This window comes from Acipenser ruthenus, chromosome 11, assembly GCF_902713425.1.
Source record: "Acipenser ruthenus chromosome 11, fAciRut3.2 maternal haplotype, whole genome shotgun sequence".
In the NCBI taxonomy this organism is placed as follows: Eukaryota; Metazoa; Chordata; class Actinopteri; order Acipenseriformes; family Acipenseridae; genus Acipenser; species Acipenser ruthenus.
Genome location: NC_081199.1, coordinates 24,450,770 through 24,475,285, shown reverse-complemented (window position 1 = coordinate 24,475,285; position 24,516 = coordinate 24,450,770). Strand labels below are relative to the sequence as shown.

General features: G+C 38.3%; 1 protein-coding gene across 1 annotated transcript in view; it reads right to left on the bottom strand.

Annotated features, from left to right (window-relative positions):
* Positions 1–24,001, bottom strand: part of LOC117426593 (striated muscle preferentially expressed protein kinase-like) — a 154,245-nt gene extending 130,244 nt beyond the window's left edge. Inside the window, exons 1-2 of the mRNA XM_059033421.1 lie at positions 23,612–24,001; positions 22,284–22,686 (exon numbers count right to left, since the gene is read on the bottom strand). Coding sequence (XP_058889404.1) covers positions 22,284–22,686; positions 23,612–24,001 — 793 coding nt within the window. The remainder of the gene's footprint in view (positions 1–22,283; positions 22,687–23,611) is intronic.
* Positions 24,002–24,516: the final 515 nt, after the last annotated feature.

Sequence of the window (24,516 nt, the reverse complement as noted above, 5' to 3'; positions counted from 1 at the left end):
AAATTAAATGTTCAGTTGTAAAACAGATCCAGAATGCCTGGTACAGAGCACGCCATTTAGAGCCCACTGGTCAACAAAGGTCATCATGTCACCACTGGACTCCGCATGGGTATTCTCTAAATTAACCCAGGACCAGACCAGGGCCCTGAACATGGCTCCACAATCAAAATGACCCTCCCCTGGTCTTGTAAATGGCCAGTTAAGCAAGAGCCAGGAGTAGCTTCACCAGGAGGTCTCTGTTCTTGGTGGAGCCATGAACTGTGTGCCCAAAAATCGAGGGGAGTCTGAGGAGGGTGCCTTGCCTTTGGCTGGATCAGCAGGACGGGAGAGCGAGGGCTACCTGACAGTCTGGGTGCAAAGCTGCTTTGCACTACTGGATCACTCAGCGGGCCATTCTGGTAGTCCCCTGAGCCACCCTAGCAACCAGCGACTCAGGAGTCAGCCACTCTGAACGTTCACGATCCAGGAGATTCCAGACTCTGGTCACTTTGGCCGAGATCAACAGCCTCCACACCGGGGGGTTTTCCAACGCCTGCGCACCTAGATGGAGGTTGTGCAGCAGGGAATGAACACCTGATCTTTTTTCATTGTGTGAGTCTGCCAACAGCTTTAGCCATTAGTATTAGTTGCAGTGGCAGTATCTGTGATGTGGACACCTGTCCTTTAGATTTTGGGCTGAGACCTGTGGTGAGTGGTTAGAGGTGTGTGCAGTGCAGAGCAGATACAAAACAGACAGACAATGATTTCCAGGTGCAAGGGTGTTTATTGATTTATTAAATAACGTCCAGAGCCTTATGGCGAACACCTATAAATAATAATGATGGAGTGATACAGCGGCATATATCACTCAGTAATTGTAATTCCCGGGTTTGACCCGCAACCAAAAAGTCCAGTTTCATACACCAACACTAAACACAAACACAGTTTTTAGTGACAGTGAATAGGTGCTAGTGGTGTATTACAGTTCTTTGTGAATGCAGGGGTGAAAGTGAAGTCCGAGTTTATGCTGGCTTCCGCTACAGCTCCGGATCATGTTATGGGTAGTCTAGTTTGTGACAAACAGACAGGTATAACAGACACTAACACACACAAGACAAAAACTCACGGTTCTCACAATACTGTAACACGGGCTCCTTGTAGGTTTGTAACTAAACACTTACCAAGGAACAGATCACTTACACTACAACCCCTATTTATACCCTCGCTCATGACCCCTAGGTTAATGAGCGCATCCGCTCCTCCCATCCTCAGATGCCATCTAACATCAATAATCATTCGATCTCTGTCACAGGCCTATAAGCACTGATTAGAGAACTAGCAAACAAATAATTTCATCAGACACAAATGATACAATAGCTACATCTAAAGCGAAAGTCATATTCTTACATTTTACTTGCATTAATCACTGGTACCCCTTTTTCCCCACTGAGTAGCATTTGGTTCTTTCTTTGCTTGAATTTGCAGGTACCGAATCACTTCATGTAATTCAAACTCATTCCAATGACTACCAGGATGGAGTTTACCTAAAGTGTACAGTCACAGTTTATTTCTTACTTAAGACAATTTGTTTATATATATATATATATATATATATATATATATATATATATATATAGGGCAGCTTGTGGCAGTCTGGCTCGCAGTGGTGAGGTGGATGACGTCACGGACCAGGAAGTAACTGACACCAAAACAGTGGATGGGCGGGTGAAGCTGAATGCTATTGCACTCAGCGTATTTATTAATAAACAAAACAAAAATAAAATATTTAAACAAACAACAAAACAAAAAGGCGTGAGGGCCAAACGAATAAACAAACAAACAAGTAAGTGTCGTGCTGGCTAATCCAGCACGTTTTAGCAATTGTTAATTACGTCTTATTCTCCTCGCGCTCTTTCTCTTTCCGCTCTCCCGTACTCTCCTCTACACTCAACCTCGAGTGCAGAGAGCTGCAGGTTTATATACTCTGGCCGAGGGATTAACTAGTTGTTAATTATCTTATTATCCCTCGGCCAGAGTCTGCACACGTTTGGTAAGGATGCATGACTGTCAGCTAGTTAAATAATCAGTAGCTGATCAGCCATGCATCCTCACGGGGTTTTTAAATATAATAAAAGACGCAACGCTTTTATCCGCGCAGCAAACAAAAATACAAATAATAATACATAGGGGCGGGACACTCCGCCATACAGCTATATAAACTTGAGGATGGAAAGAGCTTCATGCTCATGGGCATTAAGAACAAAATATAGGAGGCACTTTTTTTACACAGAGAATTGTGAGGGTCCGGAACCAACTCCCCAGTAATGTTGTTGAAGCTTGATGAGATTCTGGGATCAATAAGCTACTAACAAGCAAACGAGCAAGATGGGACGAATGGCCTCCTCTCGTTTGTAAACTTTCTTATGTTCTTATGTTCTTATATAGCAACGTCTCCAACAACTATCTGCTTGACTTCGGGGGAGTTTCCATGTGTGGCTATTTACGCGTGAAGTGGCGGTGCGCATGCACGTTTGGGACAAGAGCTCGACAGAATCAGGTTTGTGGCCAAAAATAACGGCCACAGAGAGGGATAGGGTAAACCTCATTTACCCGTGAGCATGACGTAAAACACTAGAAATCCACGCCCATTTTCACATGGAAGCCCGCATTTGAAAACGTCCACTGCTCTCAATCCAGACAGCCTTGTCATACCTGGGCATACATTGGAGCATATGTGGAAGGTGTCTGGCACAGATCTCTATAATCCTACGTCTCCATCGGTTTTCAGCCATGGTGATCTGCAATAGCTGGGTTGAACAGTTTCATTATATACCTCCAGGTTAATTATTTTCTTTTTACTTTAATAAGTCGTGTGATAAATTAATTGAAATAGTATTCACTACTAACGATATGCCACTCCACCAAAGGAAATGAAAAACAATTTGGGCAAGAGCAGTAAAACATATTATTAAACAACCAGGCACGCTGCATTACATTTATATAGTGCTTTTTATACAAAAGTATCGCAAAGCACTGTACAGTACATCCCAATGTTGCCTGTCGCCCTGCTACCGACAAATTAAAATTGTGTAAGACTTTTCAGAGACTTCATCTGGGTTTCAACAATCGAAAACCATTCCAGGTATCGTCTTCAACAAGGCGACTTTAATCAGGGACCAGCAATACAGTACAAACATTCAATGTGAACTCAGGGACTGGGCGCATGCTGTGTGAGCGACAACAAGCTACTCGCTTTCATGCTGAAGGGGGAACGGCGTTACTACTAAACATTCCCTCCAGGAAATGCACAAACTCTTGTGTTGATTCCATTTCACCACGTTCAAAAGTTTCTGCTAGTTTCTATTTAAAAACACATTTAGCAACTCTTATTGGTTTACTTTTAAACGCTATATTTAGTTTAACTTTCAGTTGTTAACAATCAGTGTCATTTAAAGTTTCTAATTATTTCAACTTGCTTAAACATTTAAATATAACCTATTCCTTACAGTTGTCTGTCCACTTTGTGACTTCTTATTTTATTACAGTGTAACAGGCAGTGTTGTGTGATACACTACCGTTAGAGATCCTGCCCTGTGTTGGTGAGATGAGATGACCTTAAAAGCTCTAAAACCACGACTGCAAACGAGCCCTGTCCAGGGCCGCCCCATAATTAGGTGTGCAACCCCGTTCACATTTGAGTTTTTAAGGCACCTTTGCACATTCACATATGTGACTGAAAAGCAGGTCTAAAATGTGGCAAACTTTTTTTTTTTATGGAATGATAGTCTGCACTCAGAATGGAAGAGCTACCGGGATATACAGTAATCGTTTTATAGCAGATGTTTTTTTTTCTTCAATGCAGCACAGTAGCAATTTTATGGTATATATTAAAAAAAAACATATCGACTATTTTGACTTACTGTTACGGTGTGTAACAGGGTGACGGTCCGAGCTTACGGTCCAATCACACTATTCTCTCAAAAACACAGAGGTATTTAGAACGCGGGAAACAGCATCTTGCTAGTGTTGACAGATATAAATATTTATGTTCGTAATAGATACTTGCAAATGACTATCAGGTTGTACACAATGACTGACATTCAGAAGACAAACTCACAACTGACCACCTAATAGTACTACTGCTTCTTCCTAAGGAAAGACACGGCATTAAATAATGTTAAATACATTACACATATTTCTTCTCATTTATAGACTATGTATTTGTTTAACCTGCATGAATACTATCTTTGTTTACAAACACAATCATTAAACTACTCTGTCGTTTACTCGTTATTATTATCATTCATGGGTTTTCCATGCAAGTTTTTTTTTTTAACTCGAGACATTTACACGAGAAAAATGTCTAGTGTAAAATGCTTTCCTGGGTTTCTGTTCGCTCAGTTTATTTTACTCGAGTAAACCGGGCCTTTCACCCAACGTCATGCAAATGAATGGGAAAGGTTGGGGTTGATATGTAAATTAACTATGCGTAAAGTACTCATGCTGTTTTTGAAGATTACTAGTGACATTTTGTGAAAATGTGGTTTCCATGTGCAGAGAACTGGTACACAAGTGAATCTAAGGTGCTGTAATAAAGCAAAATACCCTGTGCCTGCTTGGTTAATAATGTGCTTTACTGTTCTTGACCAAATTGTTTTTCAATTTGAGGAGGCTTGTGCTGTCAGAGATGCTCTCCTTTCTTTTAAGTTGTGTTGGATTTACTGCTGTGTTAAATATTAATGATGCAAACAAATAAAACACAATCAATACATTCATTTGGATTCAATTTTACTTGGTCAGTTCTAAGAGGGCATGGATGTTGGATGTTGTTGCGCTGTTTTCGGTGATCGAGCTGCCTTATGACATCCAGTTCACAAACTATATTTATTAACGTGGAGGGCAGATGCGCGTTGTCTTTGGACATAGCTGGGATCAAAAAAAGGACGGTAATTAATTCAGTTAAGCAGCTCACTTGCTCTTCGTGTTTAACTTTAGCATAGTTTTTGCAGCAAGGGTATTCTCAAACAGCTGCTTTAATACTATAACAAATTGTGACAGGCTGCGCTAGTGGTGACGTCAGACCCGGAAGAAACACACAGTACTGCGAAGTGAAATGTGAATTGCGCTGTTGCGCGTTTAATAATGAACAAAATAAAAAGGTTTTAAACAAAAACAGCACACGGCACTTGCGGCCAAAATAAACAGACAAACAAAACAGACTAACACTTAAACAAACAGTGGACAGACAAACAAACACGGTGAGTAAGAATAAATAAATAACAATTATTATTTTAGTATATTTTACTTTTCCTCCTTCTCCACACCCGTTCTCCACTCATCGAACACACAACCTCCAGTGAGTAAAACGTGCATCTATATATACTGTTGTGCCGGGATTAAATTACTAATTAATTATTCACTTGAATCCCAGCACGTGAACTAATTATGTGCAACCCCGTGCTCACATATTAAATACTTTAAATGCACGTGAAGTGAAGTGCAATCCCCGTGCCTAAATACAATTATACATTTTAAATAACTCGTGCTGCACACACCCATTTATATCCCATGCAGCCAAATCTATACACCAACATTGACACACCACATGCAACATATAACACAGAAATGCACACAGGGGCGGGCACATTGCCACACAAAATGCATAACGCAGTTCGTGGTAAGTGCTTTTATACAGAACTGTAAATCCCACAAAATATTTAAAACATGACAGACCAGACACAGCAAAAAACAATAATAAAAAATGGCTTCCCGCATTAGCATTAAGGTGAACTACTCCACTGCTAACCATAAAATCACCCATCAGCCACTTACTTTCTGCCTTCTTGGAATCCACTGTAACAACTGACCTGATCCCTTGCAATATTTATAGTTAAGGATAAACACGCTCATTAACATTTACACCTGAAATGCGGGTTTCCATACGAAACTGGGCGTGGTTTTCCCCATGTGTTTCGTCATTTACACGAGTAAATGATATTTACCCCATCCCTCTCTTTGGCTGTTTTTTTTTTCGGCCACAAACCTGATTTACCTGATTAATTCTCCCAAACATGCACGCGCATCGCCATTTCACGTGTAAATTGAGCCGCATGGAAACCCCATGATTGTCATTATTTTTCTCTAGTCCCTAACCATTGCCAGTAAAGACTGAACATTAGCATTACCCCTTCTCTTGGAAGATTACCGAACATATGGCTGTAACAAAACCCTTGTCCCACAAGTAAACAACAACTTCATTAAGAGAATCACAAAAATGTAAATAGAGCAATACTCTGTCACATATCAATACACTTTGCTCAACAACATGCACGATACATATAAACCACTGCTCTAGCGCCAGTAAAATAGCATTAACAATAATAATCACAATAACAGGCATTGAAATATTACAGTGAGGGTCTCACCCTCACATGGTGCATCAACGATCTTAATGTTTGTGGATGAGAACAGTATTTTATGTGTGTGTAAAAGCAAGCAGCTAAAAGAAATGATCAGCATTTTAATGTAAAGACGCACACTTCTGTAGCTGTGTATATCGTTGCATGCAAAATAAACAATGGTGGCTGAATATGCCAAGTCGCCACCATTACTGAGATCCACAACTCTGCAGTTTTTATATTTATCGCTTAGTTACTAAATAACAGAAAGAAAATGTAATTGTACAAATTAAGCATAATTATGAATGCACTGCAGCTCATATAATATGTGAAAGAAACAACCTGAATGTTAACCCGCTAGATTATTTTAAATTTAGTATTTTTATAATTAAAGTTGTATGATGTTGAAATAATTACCATTCAATATTGCTCCACTGCCGTCTTACCCAGCACAGCATTCAGCTTTCTATTTACCTTTCACGCATGTGGGAGTGTCTACTGAGCTACATAACCACATTAGTCATGTGACACGAAAGGCCGGCCCTAAATCTGCTTTGCGTTCATACATATGTAAAGGCTGGCCCTGGTCCGGGATTGCAGGCCCTGGGCCGCCTCAAATCGCAAGTGTGAACGGGGTCTTAGTCTGCTTTAAAATCTGTATGCTTAAAACCCCAATTCAAAATAATTATAAAAAATGTCAAATGAAGGACTGGGACTATTATTAGCATCAAACGTATTACCAAATGACTGGGTAGAATAGATCTGATTTCCAGATCTAGCAGAAACGTCACAGTGTATGAAGACTAAATTGTTTAAATAAATATGATCATACATGCCGCGTGAGCCCTGGCTGGTGTGATTACAAACGATCCGCCCCAGACAGGTTAGCATTCACACAGGGCAAACAGAATAGATCCGCACCAGGGTTGATTGCCCAAACGAGCTGGATCGTATCGTATCGTTTGCTCTAATGCACCATTCACATGTGAGCGATTGGATGCTCAGTGTGCGGGGCCATCGGTTCGAGCCCATCCTCGGCCCTGTTACAACAGAACTTACTTCATACTGCACTGTAACCCTTGTAAAGTGTGTTAGATAAATGCATCTGTTGATTATTATTATTATTATTATTATTATTATTATTATTAGTAGTAGTAGTAGTAGTCGTAGTAGTAGCCCCCCTCAGCTCCCTCACCAGGGAGAGCCTAGCGCCACCACTGCTTTTTACTATAAATAAAATTGAAATTTGCTACAAAATTTGCTTGATATCATTGAACCATTTCCTCTTCAAATGAATGTTAAATATTGTAATGAGCAAGCCTTCCCACAAGTGCAGTGGGGTATCTCAGTATATCCATTCTCTAGGAATACAATACATCTAGGGATGGGGGGCAGGTATTGCCTATAGAGGGGCAAAATGAAAAAATGCCCTACCCAGTCAATTCCCTATTTTTATATTTACTATGCACCCTACTTGCTGAAGAGTAATAGATGCTTTCAATTAACAACAAATACAATTACCAGGCCCTACTATGCATATAAGGCTGTTATGTAATTCCATCTTGGGTTTTGGTGCACATTATTATTATTTGTATTATTAATTAAATGTATAGTTACTGATAAAAAAAAATACTATATGCCCCTTATGAGACTTTACTCATATCAAAATATACATTTCTAAATGTATCGATTTTATGAAAAATAACCCTTTTAATTTAAAAAAAAATTGAAATAAAAAAACATCCCTAATTGTACCTTAACATTCTCAAATAAATGTCCTTTAACTTTAGCAGTCTGAACAGGATGGTTTGTGGTGACCTCAGGCCAGGAAGTAGACAGACAACAGTTTTGTGAGTGAATGCGCTGTTACGCTGGTTTATTATAAATAAAAGATTTAAAATACAAAACAAAAACACAAAACAAACAAAACGGCACGTTGGCCAAAACAACAAGACAAACAAGTAGCAATAATTTTTTTATTTCTTTCTCCTCCTCTCTCCCGTTCTTTCGCCTGGAACACACCAGCCCCGAGTGAGTCATGCATGCCTTTATATATACAGCTGTGCTGGGACTCAATTGCTAATCAATCATTCCCTTGAATCCCAGCAGGTGAAGTAATTTGTGCAATCCCTGTGCCCACATAGAAATACACACTTTACTCTGCACGTGAAGTGGTTGTGCAATCCCTGTGTCTAAATAAAATATAGAGTTTAGATCACCCGTGTTACATAGTTGAATTTATACCCTGTGCACCAATATATACACACCAACAATAACACACGACATACAACATAAAACACAAAATACAACCAGAGGCGGGGCACCCCACCACACAGTCCTTCTTAAAAAGAGCAACTACTTTATATGTATACCTGCAGCAAGACAGAGGCTATGCAACCTTTCAAAACAAATTATTGAGTAAGACTAGTGCACACAGATTTATAGCTGCACTGTTTAACCTTATTTCAGTCCTCACTGATTCCACGACAAAGCTGGAACAGCAGCAGTATGTACAAGAGGCCTCTAAAAGCATGTACTGTACCAATAAGCAAAAACAAACTTACTTTAACTTGAGTCCTCTGAGAAAGCCAAAGTCTTGTTAACAATGAAGCTATAAGGTCCCCACTGTGCTTTTAAAACTGACTTTTTTTTCTTTTTACTTAAACATATCTCATCTTTATCAAAAAATCCCCTCGAAAAATATGACTGGGGAAATGCATCCTTTTCTGGTCCTATTTTTAACTTCTTAAGACTGCCTGGTCTTTTTCTTCTTGTTCTTCTGATGTGGTATCTATCCCCCGAGGTCCTTCTCTCCTACTTGCTCATCTGAAAACAAGTAATCCAGATGGTCTATTTCTGGCACACATGCCGGGCCTTTAACTGGCACTGGAGTTTACAGACAAGCCTGCAACTTGCCAACAGACATCAATAAACAGAAAGAAAACTGCTTTGAATGATAAACCTGCAACATGCAATTCTGAAAAACTGCACTGGGCAATACACAGGTAGACAGCATCTCTGCGTGTAAATACATGTTCTAGAATAGAAAGGTTCTGGACAAAAAAAAACAACCTTCCATAGCACTGTCAATAGGGTGTTGGGACACCATGGCAACATGGTATTTTAATTGTTTGAGGGAAACGTACCTCAAACAGGTATGGTCATGATTCCCACCAAAATATCATGCCCATATTGATTGCACAGGGAGATGCAGATTTTACATATTATTATTATTATTATTATTATTATTATTATTATTATTATTATTATTTATTTCTTAGCAGACGCCCTTATCCTAGGCGACTTACAATTGAATACACGTCAAGCATGACATTTTATTAATAAATGAATCAGTCATGCGAAGGCCAGCCAATTAACAGAAAAATGTGTGATACATCTAGCTGGCTTAACCCCTGTATAATACAAAGATGCAAGACAATTTGCAGATAGAAAAGTAGCGAAACGGCAGTAGCCAGACTTGTTAGATTTGTACCCCTGCCTAATAAATAGACCAGCCATTTACTGTTAACATTTAACTAATATTCCTAATATTCTGATATTCTAATATTCTGAAAGCTTTGAATGAGCCATGACCATATTATCCTATGGGTTAATAAAGATGAAAACTGCCAAAAATGTTTTAATTATATATTAACCCTGTATGGAAAATGATTATAAATAAATAAATAAATAAATAAATAAATAAGGGGGCTCCCGAGTGGCGCATCCAGTAAAAGCGCTCCGCGTGGAGTGCAGGATGTGCCCTATAGCCTGGAGAATCCATGTCACAGCCGACCATGACCGGAGGTTCCTAGGGGGTGGCGCACAATTGGCAGAGCGTCGCCCAGGTAGGGAGGGCTTAGGTCGGCAAGGGAATCCATGGTTCACCGCGCATCAGTGACCCCTGTGGCCGATAGGGTGCTTGTGGTTCTGCAGTGGAGACGCCAGATTTGTGTTGTCCTCCGGCACTATAGGTCTGGTGGCCTCGCTGTGGATCCGCGGGGTGAAAAATGACGGATTGGCAGGAGCATGTTTCGGAGGACGCGTGTTCCAGTCGCCGTTTCCCGAGTCGGCGAGGGGGTTGCGAGCGGTGAGCTGAGGATACAGATAATAATTGGGCATACAAAATTGGGGAGAAAAACCAGGGTAAAAAAATTGGTGACGACTAAATTTAAGAGAGAGAGATAGTTAAATAAATAAATAAATAAATAAATAAATAAATAAATAAAATCACTGAATAAATGAGAAGTCAATGTCAAAAACCAAACTGTCAATCAAAAAGAAAGCAAGCTTTGGCCTGGCCTGGCTGAGAACTCCATGGAAATCTAGGTGCTTGAAGTGGAGGGCACTCCTCCCTCTAACACCTCAAGAAATGCCCCAGTAAGGTGTTAGAAAAGAGGGCACTGAGCTAGAAAGGGTGCTGTCCCTTGGATAAAACATTACACTGAGGTCCTGTCTACTCTGTGGACCCTTTAGAAGAAGAGCATGGTTGTTAACCTCAAGGTCATGGATAAAAGGTCAATACAATTCTGGTCTAGCTAAATTCCCTCAACTATGATTCTCAAAATAGAATTTTCCATTCCCTCTCCCCTGTTCCCCAGGTAACCACTGTAAATGAGAACATGGAACCTGTTCAATAAAGAAACAAAAATAGCAATTGGATATAAAGCACAAAGAACCTACAGTAGCTGCTGTTTTGGGCTCTCAGGTTAATTCTCTTGTGGCTGGTTTCACAATTATTAGTACTAATCCTGGATTACTTTAGGTAAAGTAATCCAGGATTAGTGCTAACCAGCCTCTACTCGATTTATTTAATTATTGCTGTTTTGGGGTGACTTTCTGGAGCACCGATTAAGATTTCAGCTGTTCTGTCTCATTAAATTGAGTTAGAATATATAAGGATAGAAAAGGATTTGGTAAGTATGGGTGCCACATGATACACACAACATTACCACAACTAGTAACAATTTATTAAAAAAAATAAAAAATAATAAATAAAACTACATTTGAGTAATTGAAACAAGAACCACCCTGAAAATGTAACTTAAAGTTACTTATTCTAACATTTTCAACACTTGACTTGGGTTTGAAATAGAGATTGACAGATATTTTCAGATATAAATCAACACATGCTAAGTTATGCCACACAAGTTACAAACAAGAAATAAAAATAAAACAACAATTGGGTGTAAGCTATGTAGAACAATAAAACACTCAAGCTTTGGGTAAAATCTGTTATACATCACATCCATTCTTATAATCAGTTTTCAGAACATTTCTGCAGTAAACCTCCATTAATACTGCCAAAAACTTAAGGTACAATTTCAGTAAGTCTTTCAGCAGTAAGGAGTTACACTACCCTTGGATAATTAAATAAACAGTATCCATACTGGAAAAAAAAACAGCCATAGATATACATATAGTATATTAGATAATAATAATAATAATAATAATAATAATAATAATAATAATAATAATAATAATAATAATAATATCTTTATTTTTATATAGCGTCGTTCATAGTGGACCACCATCACAAAGCGCTTTACTGAGGTAGGCTGAGAACTGTGCATTATATGCAGAGTCACTTACAATAGGACATTGATTTAACATCTCATCAGCAGGAGGTTAAGTGACTTGCTCAGGGTCACACAGTGAGTCAGTCAGTGGCAGAGACTGCAGTGTTTAAATAGTTAAAACATAAAATAGCTTTACATGATTTCCCTACATAGTTAAATGGCTATCTACCGGTAAAATGCACTACACACATATTGGTTACAAATCTGGATTACCTACTTATTTAAAACAACATGTAAATATATAAAAAGCACCAGAACATGAACCTGATCAAATCAAACTCATGAAAGTAAACTGATGTATATGAATTCTTACCGTTGTGTCTGGTTCATTTATTTATTTATCTACATTCCGAAGACGTAACTCTCTAGACACCCGAGTGGTGAATTTTTTTATTAATTATTTAGTAGACGCTCTTATCCAAAACAACTTATAGAAAATTAAACAATATAAAAAGTGTATAAATTACAGGGATTGAAAATGCAAAAACAAAAACATATATACATTTTAATAAAGGAAAATACATAGGAATTTACAAATAGATTAACTAAGTGGGTTTTGAGAAGACGGTGGAAAGCAGTAACAGATTGAACAGTCCTGAGGATAACCGGGAGCTGGTTCCACCACAGGGGGACAAGGGAAGAGAACAAGTCAGCCAGTAAAGGATGAACGGAGAGGGCGAGAGGGAATATAAGGAGACACAAGGGATTGGAGATAGGAAGGGGCATTATGATGAATTTTAGCCCAGGTTCATTCTCACCCCTAGGCTAAGTCTCACGACGGGGTGGGAAATAGCCTAAACTAAAATTCGCAGGGGGTGAGAATTAGCCTTGGTTAGCCGGGGGTGAGCATTAGGCTGTGACACCTGTCGCGTAATTTGGAGTGCTCGCTCATTGGTGATTTGTGATGATGTTACAAATTACAATTGTTACAAATTATGAGAGAGAGAGCAAAAAAAAAAAAAAAAACTCTCTCTCTTGCTAGCCTGTACTTATAATTAACAACAAAGATGTGTGCAGTGGCAGTGCAGATTAGGCAAAACTGAGTTGATTGCCTGGATTGTGCTGGTTACCTACACAATACGTGTGATGGGTTTAAAAGAAAATGGGTTGGCTAAGCCCTCCCCAAGCCTTAGGCAGAATTGCCCTTGCTAAGGTCACAAGGGTGCTTTCAATATCTTAAGTCACCACTAGGGTGTTATAACTGCTGCAATGGGAAGGTAATATTAGTTAACTCTGGTATTTCATACACAAACCATGTTGATTTTAATACCTAACTCAGTTAAGACAGAAATTGACAAATACGCTTATTATTTATTTCTTAGCAGACGCCCTTATCCAGGGCGACTTACAATTGTTACAAGATATCACATTATTTTTACATACAATTACCCATTTATACAGTTGGGTTTTTACTGGAGCAATTTAGGTAAAGTACCTTGCTTAAGGGTACAGCAGCAGTGTCCCCTACCAGGGATTGAACCCACAACCCTCCAGTCAAGAGTCCAGAGCCCTAACCACTACGCCACACTGCTTCCCATCAAGATTGTCTAATTTTATAAATATATTTATGGGGGAAAAAATAATAATAATGGGATAATTAACCTTGTTTTTTGTACGTTATAGAAAACTCTGAATGTTTATTGTTTTTCTTTTCAACAAAACCAGGCCCTCTGACTTGTACAAACTGATACTATTGCAAATTATTTTCTTTGCATTTAGGGATCTGTAATAGAGATACAGTCCTCAACACAGCACAGTTGCAGTGTATAATCTTTCTTAAAATAGTGTACCAGCAAAAAGTCAAATGCGCAGATATCTATTGACACGTATTCTAAGCTGATAGTTGTCATACACTACACCATCTTCACACGCTAGCAACAGAAAATCTGTGTCAGCAATGCAGTAAGTGCATTTTAATTGGATATAAATGGCGTACGTTTTCATGGGGTGCTCGGTCTACTACTGACTCACACTAAAGATCTGATAAATAATTTGTTTGGTTTCATTCTTCAGTAGATTTATGAACCAGGGTATAAATAAAAATATCAAAACAATCATTATTATGTTGAAAATGATGTTTCAGTAATACATACAGCGCAGGAGACAGCAATGGTAAGTCATGCGTTTGTGTAAAGGACGTTCAGTAATACTTTAATAGCTGGTTATTCTGGTTCAAGAAAAGTCAATTTAAAGTCCCTTTGCTGTACAATTCCAGAGTTAATGGTTTGTTATACTCCTAAACAAGTATGTCAATAACATATATCCCCCCACCACACAGCTATAAATTCAGAATTAGAGCTATCGTGTGATGGAAAAGTTGATCAACAGTATGTACAAAATAGTATGCAATGAACAGTTTAATGGAAACTGGATAAGTGGTATTTAAAACCAATATACTGTATGACAAATAAGCAAATTAGGTGTTAGTTTCATGGTAAAGTATGACTGATTTACAGTATGTGGAATAACTGCTAATGTTCTGAAGATACATGTCAATGTAAGTGTGGCATACAGACAGACAGATGTATATCCCCACAATCTGATACTCCTAATAACTAAATAATATTAATACCAACTTTCATCACAATTTAAAAGCAGTTTTCCAGACCTGCTGCACTATATATCCATCACAGGGGATTTCATCACTATACAGGCTTGGTGATCCAGTGGTTAAAGAAAAAGGGTTGATACCAGGATGTCCCCGGTTCCAATCCCCACTCAGCCACTGACTAACTGTGGGTGACCCTGAGCAACTCCCTTAACCTCCTTGCACTCTGTCCTGCAGATGAGACGTAAAAACAAGGTCCTATTGTAAGTGACTCTGCAGCAGTTGTTGATGCTTAGTTCACCACTCGTCTGTAAGTCGCCTTGGATAAAAACATCTGCTAAAATGACTAATTACTACGACTGCTACTACTACTACTAATAATAATAATAATAATAATAATAATAATAATAATAATAATAATAATAAATCCCCAGTGGGGTATAATTTCTGTAAGCCACATGTAGATATTTTATAATACCTGCTGGATAGTAGGAAACTAGAAAACATTTGTTACAAATTTCCAACTGTTGCTGGAATTATCAACAGCGCAGTCAATCAAGTATTTTAAAGTCACTAATTAAACAGGACATATAAAGTGTGCTTGAAATATGAACCCTTTGCCCTTATGAAAGAAAGACCAGCTTAACAGACATATCCTGCATTCCAACCAACACAGCCCTTCCATGCACCCCAAAGTGACAAAAATGTAATCCACAGTGGCCATCCCACATTCCAAGAGTCAGTAAAACACAAAAAGGTGAACTAAATGCTGTATTATTTTGTTTTTCATCGGTTCTTTCAAACCAGTCCATATAAAGCTATCAATGAAGCCGGCAGCAACAACATTTTTCTGATTTCTTAAGGGCAATGGGCCTTGTCCCTTTACAAAAGTGATCCTATATTTAGCAGTGATGTCTTTCAGTGTAACAAGAGAGCTTGTAGCCTGTTAACATGACGAAAATCTGAGGCCTGGCACATTCCTGAGTATAAATAACCAGGGGAGAGATGGAGGATGGGGGGGTTGGAGAGGGATTGAGAGGGGAGAAAGGGAATCACACTGAGTGATGGGACAGCTGTAACTCAGTGCAGGGGATTGAAACATGTAGCTTTACCTTACATACGAGAGGGAGGCAGTAGGGCAAATGATGAAGGGGAGGGGCAGAAAAGAGAAATAGGAAAAAAGATAAAGAGTGATATAGGAACTGAAGGATATCCGTGTGGAAAAACACTTTTGTATAACAGCATATTGGACTGTAAAATGCATATGGCATATATGTTGCTTACTACATTGAGAAAATACAATAAAAAAAGATCAATCAGAAATGGTTACAAAAATAAATACAAATAAAAGGCAATTGGACACAGGGTATGAGTTGTCTTTTCTCAAAATAGTTCCATAAGAAAGATACACGTTTGGTTAATGTGTGTTCAGTTAGCATAAATAAAGTGTGCATTGCCCTAATGCCATCTTCATTTCCCACAAACTCCTGGATTATGGCAGTAAATCACCTGAACAATGTTGAATTTATTTCTAGTGAACATGGAAGTGTACTTGAGGTTTCCCACAATATAACAGCAACAAAAACCATGCTGCAATCCCAACAATTTATTTAATGTAGTGAAATCCCCCAAATTTCGCGTTCAGAAGGTTATTATAGCCCGACATGCACAATTCTAAAAACAGCACCTTTGCATTTTGAGTTCAACAAATGCGCAGAATGAAAGAAGCAATTATTGAAGGAAACAGACCGTGAAACTATGTGGTAATTGCATGACATCTATACTTGCACTGTAAATTATCAAACGGTCTTGCTCATTCAAAAACAGACCGACCTGAAGTGGATTGCAACTAAATGAGTGATTTCAAGACTAGTGTAATGTCAGCCAGCACAAAACAAGCAGCACAATAAAAACACTGTCGTGTAGGATTGGGTACAGACAGGATGAAGAAATCATCGGGTACGCACTGTTCGTACTTTCCACTGAAATGCTCGAACAGGCACCTCACCAGCATTTAAGTTTTCCTAGTACATTTCAGACAATTTAGCATGATCATCTCTATTTTAGCTGTAAAACCAGAGTTTGCATGCAACGTACAGTAAGCCAATCTGAGTACACATGCTGTCTGTGTATGCCTGGCTGCAACCCTGAGAGCAACAATAGTAACATCCAGAATACAGGAACAAACAAAAGCATCACTCTACACCTGCTCTTTATAGTAAAAGGGTTACACATGTGACCTGGATGGCCCAATCCCCAAGGTCAGTCAATTTGGAGGCAAGCACTCACTTTAAAGGAGTGTACTGCACCTGCTTATCAGTTAAGACAGTCGTTGACAGAGCTGATCTGGCCTAAAGTATCTAGTATCTGGACTAGTTTTTTGGGTTATTTATGTGTTAAATAGAAAATTAAATGAACATAATTTGAGTTAGTGATTTAAGGTAGTACAAAATATTTTTTTCCAGTTCTTTGAATAATGCTTGCTTTTAAAAAAAAAAAAAAAAAAATCAATATTGGCTGAGTCCACCTTTTCACCATGCTTACTTTTGTCTCTGAAACAAATACCCTGAATAGTATTCTCGTGTAGCATTAATTGTAGGCTTTTATGAAACTGACATTTTCTAGATGTCCTGGTTATATTATTTCTAATAATAAAAAAGGGAATATGCAGAAATATAACAGTAAATGTATACTATGTCAAATTCACACAACTGAGTTACCAACCTAGACATACTTAATGGTCAAAAAGGCTATTCTGTACAGTGTTCCTGCAAAAACTCCATGGCCCCACAAGATCGGGCCCTATGTTGAAGTGCAAAGACAACATTCAGTGAGTAAAATGGTAATAGTATTAAACTAGCAAGAACTATTCAGTACAGTCATTTTATTGTTTTTTTAAAAGAACATTGATATTAGGTATTAATGAGGTATTTAAGCATTGTAAATTGTTACTACAGTATGTAGTAGTGCTGCAGTTAATATACTGTATGAATTTACTGTGCTTTGCCATGCGTCACCATGCTTTTATTCTGTTTTACTATACTATTCAATGCTTTAGGGATACCATTGCAAACTATATAAGGGGTTGTCTGTACCAAATAATGTCCCCCATGGTTGCTTTGTTTGACAGACAGTCTCTACAAAATTTAATGGATTTTTAAAAGTTGAAATTTAGATGTACAGCTATGGCCAAATGTTTTGCATCACCTCGAATTTTAGGATTGAGAATAACATGATATCACAAGTGTCTACCGGAAGCCTTAATAGTAGTATAATATTTAATGTTAGATTGTTCAGCGGATTTTAAAAACAGGTAATCAGTTATATACAATACATTTGTATTTTCCACATCCTTATCACTGCGAATATGTTCTTAGCTTAACAGACGTGTTCAAAAACAACCCTCGAGTGCTCGCTTAATTGTGATTAAGTGTGCACAGCGCCTACATTCATAAAATAATGAAGTATACAATACAATCAAATAAAAACTAAATGAAATCACCTACGAAACAAGTGATCTACCAAATAAGTTCAGTGGAGAAAAATATATACACAGCACTGTAAGTCAGCAAGAGTGGTCAGCCAACAGTAAACACATTTAGCACTGTATGTGGTAGATACTCTGAAGTGTAATTTGCACTACTTATGTTACAAAACTAGTATAATAACCTGTACACTTTTCTTAACTTACAGACTACTGCTGGAATGTACTGCATCTCCCCACACTCCCTCCCTTCTCCTGGGCTGTTTACAGTTATGTTCAAGTCTAAAATGCAGCCACATCATTTATAATCAGCTCTAAGTAATTAGCTGTCAAAACACATAAACAAATTTCATCTTGCTTGGCCCCTCACTGTTGTTTGAAAGGACACTATTCACCACTATTCACCACTATTCACCACCTTTACTATACATCAACAATGGATAATTGCAAAGCATATGACATGGTTTATTTAGATTTCCAGAAAGCTTTTGACAAAGTCCTGCATAAAAGATCAATCCTCAAACTGAATGCAGTAGGGATTCAAGGAAATGCATGCATACGGATTAGGGAGTGGTTAACATGTAGAAAACAGAAAGCACTAATTAGAGGAGAAACCTCAAAATGGAGCAAGGTAACCAGTGGAGTACCACGGGGATCAGTATTAGGTTCTCTGCTCTTCCTAATCTACATTAATGACTTAGATTCTGGTATAGTAAGCAAACTTGTTAAATTTGCAGATGACACAAAAATAGGAGGAGTGGCAAACACTGTTGCTGCAGAAAAGGTCACTCAAAATGATCTAGACAGCATTCAGAACTGGGCAGACACATGGCAAATGACATTTAATAGAGAAAAGTGTAAGGTACCGCACACTGGCAATACAAATTTGCATTATAAATACCATATGGGAGATAATGAAATTGAGGGAAGGAATCTATGAAAAAGATCTAGGAGTTTATGTTGACTCAGAAATGTCTTCATCTAGACAATGCGGGAAGCTATAAAAAAGGCCAACAAGATGCTCAGATATATTGTGAAAAGTGTTGAATTTAAATCACGGGAAGTAATGTTAAAACCTTACAATGCATTAGTAAGACCTCATCGAGAATATTGTGTTCAGTTCTGGTCACCTCATTACAAAAAGGATATTGCTGCTCTAGAAAGAGTGCAAAGAAGAGTGACCAGAATTATCCTGGGTTTAAAAGACATGTCATATGCAGACATGCTAAAAGAATTGAATCTATTCAGTCTTGAACAAAGAAGACAACGCGGTAATCTGATTCACGCATTCAGAATTCTAAAAGGTATTGACAATGTCGAACCAGGGGATTTTTTCGACCTGAAAAATGAAACAAGGACCAGGGGTCACAAATGGAGATTAGACAAAGGGGCATTCAGAACAGAAAATAGGAGGCACTTTTTTACACAGAGAATTGTGAGGGTCTGGAGCCAACTCCCCGGTAATGTTGTTGAAGTTGACACCCTGGGATCCTTCAAGAAGCTGCTTGATGAGATTGTGGGATCAATAAGCTACTAACAACCAAACGAGCAAGATGGGCCGAATGGCCTCCTCTCGTTTGTAAACTTTCTTATGTTCTTATGTTCTTATATATATATTTTTTATGTTGTGGAAATAATGTTTTACCTAAGTTTATAATGCTACAGCCAGGTTTCTATACTAGAACAAGTCTTCCCTCCCACCCCCAATATTTAACCTATTGTTATTGCCTTCACTATGCATTCACCACGCTTTTCAAAATGCTTCTATTGGTTTACCATATTAATCTGTGTTTTACTAGACTTTGCAATGCTTTGTCTATGGCAGGGGTGCATAATTCTGGTCCTCTAGGTCCAGAGCCCTCCTGATCTTTGTTCCACCTACACTACATGGAACCAGTTTAAACCTGGAGGACATCGGACCTCAAAGACCGGATATGTGCCCCCCTGGTGTACGATATACTGCACAAAACCTCTAGAGCACCAGTTTGAAACAAAGGCAAAGACCACATCAAATGACTAGAAAGTTCTAAAATAATTTGGTATGAAGCCAACATGCACTGATAACTGTCCTTGCAAATAAGTTGTTTGTTGTTAGTTCTGTACCAGCACAATTGCTTTGATCTTCAAATAAATCATTCATATTTGCACTTGATTCAAAATGATGGGGGGGTGGGGGGGTAGGGATTGTTATTATTGATTTATTTTAAACTCCCTCCTTCCCAACTTAGACATGATACAGCTGGTTCTCTAAAGGTACCACATTTGTCTAAACACAGGTGAACCAAGTCACCTGCCTAGGGCACCACCAGCTTGACTTTGCTAACAGCAGTCATTGATTACCTCATTCCCAACTTCACCAGAAAAAAGTCTGTAAAATATCTTTAGGTTTTAAAACAGAAAAATGGTACACCATGGTGTGATAGTGAAAGAAAAAAAGATCCTATTTCATAACAGTAACAATGAAGATATTGATCTTCTGGTTCATAAAACACAATGGCGAACACAACCACACATTGCATGCACATCCAAACTTTGCAGTTTTAATGCCTGTTGTTTATTTGCTCAATACAGCAACATACAGATAGCAGGGAAGACAATCCATGCAAGGTCTCCAGACCCAAAACTTTATTCCAAAGAACTTATAAAGGGCAGGGGTGCAAATTTGGATCTTGTGCCAAGGTACCTCATATAGCAACCATAGATGCATCCTTTGGATGATGATAGTTTCTCATTGGGTCTGGACTACTCATATGACACCCACCCACACTCTTCCACATAGACAGGAGAGAGGTTTGTGTCATGTGGGAATTTATGAGGGGGGCTTGATTAGGATGGGGTTTGATAATTTAGCACCAGTAGGCTCTCTGGTGCTAAAATTTTAAAACAGTTTAGTACCAGTTTTTAAAATTGTAACCCCTGTGAAAATCTACTTTATAAAATGTTCAAGAAGGACTGATCTCTTATTTAGTGGTTACACTACAATATCTACAATAACCACCATTTTCTATTTCCAGTGATGATCCACCATTTTATGAGATCCTTCTCAGGATCATACTATTAGTAATGTATACAACAACTGTAACAATGCATGTCAGTTATTTTTTTTTTAATCTAAAAGATCTTATCAAAGTTTGAAGCTTTTTACATTGAAAAGCGTCCATTGACTTTAAAACAATTAACTACTTGGGTCAATTTTAATTATCTAAAATGTGGTGGACCTAATTACTGAAGATCTTTACCTTTGTATTATTCATGCTGGGGATTTATTTACCCACTTAACACACAATAAAATACTGTGATGAGTCATTAAAAAAACATATTTCATTTTAGGGCATCAGTATTAAGACTTTAAAATAGACCAGCTATTGCTTAGTATTGCTTAGTTACTGTATAAATGTATTTTTCAACATCATTATTGATTTTATTATAATTTTACTCCCTCATGTTTAAGGATTCTATCTTTACAACCACACTAAAACAAATTCAGTTACAGCAAGTTTCAATATCCATAGTTCAACACTTTCTGAAGTGCCATACTAAACAATACTGAACAAAAAAGAGATTAAAAAATAACTCTTTAGTGTCACTTGAATAATTGGTCAAGCTATTTATAAGGCAAGCATCAGAGGGGAAATATTCATGGCTGATAAAATATACTGCATGTAGTAGTACTACTTAATGCAGAGACTATAGTGTGCAGTATGCAACACAATTGGGCTCCAGAGTATTGAATAATTATTGGTGCCACTGTAGTTTTTTTTTTTTTTTTTTTATGTCTACGTAATCCCAACACCATACATACAATATAGGCCCCACTGATTTAATAGGAATAGGGTCATACTGGAGAAGACCAACTTACACATGCAATTGTGCAGCAACTAAGAAACACAGTTAAAAAGGGTGCTAATCAAGGTTTTAAAATCTATTTTTCACCTCAAAGTATTACAACTGCTCTTCTGTTGAAAATCTTTTGGGCATTTTATTCTTCCATTTTGAAAATTCAAATATTTGAAAGGCAACACCATAGCTAAAAAGTTGCTTCCTGGTACCTTATCACTTCATGTATTGTAGGTGTTAAATCCACTCCATTGGTTTTCCTGCAAAATCACCTGACCCACAGCAATCGGTTACAGTGCTGCTAATAAGTTTCTAGTTGAAATATCTGCATATCCTGGATTAGCGTTAAAGTTCCGAACGATTCTTAGCACAATAAAAAGGGTCCAGTAATGTAAATAAAGCTAATAAAACTTTTAAAGCACTGGTTGGCATTTATTTAAGGAAGTATTTTTATTTACCATCCTCCAGGTCCATGACCGCTAGTACACCGCTGGTCCGGGCCTCTCCTAATGGGTTGGTCGCTATGCAGGTGTAGAGCCCGGCGTCACTGAGCTTGCAGTCCCTGATCCACAGCCCTCCATATTCCTGGTTATCCATGGCCAGTTGTTTTTCATTGTGGTACCAGTAGAGGGCTGGCTGTGGATCTCCTGCTATGGCTACCTTTAGCCGGATATCGCACCCAGTTCCCACAGCAGCATTCTTCATTTTTCTGATAAACAGTGGCGCGGTTTTGTAAGGGTACTGTCTGGAGCCCCGCAGCTCTGGCACTGCTGGATCCACAAGCACTTTGGCACGTTTCGATGGAATTTTAGGACTAGGGGGTGCCGCACCAAGCCTACCCCATGCTGCCTCTTCCCCAGGCTTTCAACATCATTATTGATTTTATTATAATTTTACTCCCTCATGTTTAAGGATTCTATCTTTACAACCACACTAAAACAAATTCAGTTACAGCAAGTTTCAATATCCATAGTTCAACACTTTCTGAAGTGCCATACTAAACAATACTGAACAAAAAAGAGATTAAAAAATAACTCTTTAGTGTCACTTGAATAATTGGTCAAGCTATTTATAAGGCAAGCACCAGAGGGGAAATATTCATGGCTGATAAAATATACTGCATGTAGTAGTACTACTTAATGCAGAGACTATAGTGTGCAGTATGCAACACAATTGGGCTCCAGAGTATTGAATAATTATTGGTGCCACTGTAGTTTTTTTTTTTTTTTTTAAATATGTCTACGTAATCCCAACACCATACATACAATATAGGCCCCACTGATTTAATAGGAATAGGGTCATACTGGAGAAGACCAACTTACACATGCAATTGTGCAGCAACTAAGAAACACAGTTAAAAAGGGTGCTAATCAAGGTTTTAAAATCTATTTTTCACCTCAAAGTATTACAACTGCTCTTCTGTTGAAAATCTTTTGGGCATTTTATTCTTCCATTTTGAAAATTCAAATATTTGAAAGGCAACACCATAGCTAAAAAGTTGCTTCCTGGTACCTTATCACTTCATGTATTGTAGGTGTTAAATCCACTCCATTGGTTTTCCTGCAAAATCACCTGACCCACAGCAATCGGTTACAGTGCTGCTAATAAGTTTCTAGTTGAAATATCTGCATATCCTGGATTAGCGTTAAAGTTCCGAACGATTCTTAGCACAATAAAAAGGGTCCAGTAATGTAAATAAAGCTAATAAAACTTTTAAAGCACTGGTTGGCATTTATTTAAGGAAGTATTTTTATTTACCATCCTCCAGGTCCATGACCGCTAGTACACCGCTGGTCCGGGCCTCTCCTAATGGGTTGGTCGCTATGCAGGTGTAGAGCCCGGCGTCACTGAGCTTGCAGTCCCTGATCCACAGCCCTCCATATTCCTGGTTATCCATGGCCAGTTGTTTTTCATTGTGGTACCAGTAGAGGGCTGGCTGTGGATCTCCTGCTATGGCTACCTTTAGCCGGATATCGCACCCAGTTCCCACAGCAGCATTCTTCATTTTTCTGATAAACAGTGGCGCGGTTTTGTAAGGGTACTGTCTGGAGCCCCGCAGCTCTGGCACTGCTGGATCCACAAGCACTTTGGCACGTTTCGATGGAATTTTAGGACTAGGGGGTGCCGCACCAAGCCTACCCCATGCTGCCTCTTCCCCAGGCTTCTTAAGGGACATTTTAACTTGTGCTTTGCGTATGGCTGGTGTGTGTGTGTGATTTAATGCAAGTCTTCAATTCCTTTACAGTGATAAGTCTCTTTTATCTGAAATTAATCTTTCTCCTTCAGAAAGATCCGGTTCTGTTTTTTCTAACCCTTGAAATTTTGTTCCATATTTGGATTTTTTTGTTTTTCCTAAATTTTGATGTTTCTTTGTAAATCAACGACAAATTCACCAGCATACCAAGTCTTTTTATTTTGTTTCTTTCTCTTTTCTACTTTAATATAAAATCAAAAGAATGTTCTGGTATTCCAAAAGTATATTTTTTCTAAGTCGTTGGCAGATTTTTCTTTCTGCGAAATTACAACAGCATTGTTTCAGATTTTACTTCTGGCAATCAAATCGATCTTCATCCCAATTACATACACCTTTAAATTTGTTTTAATATAATATATATTGCAAAACTATTCCATACCTTTAAAAGCAAACTTTTACATGAAATCTGACCTCAAGCACACAGTCGGCAGTGTCAC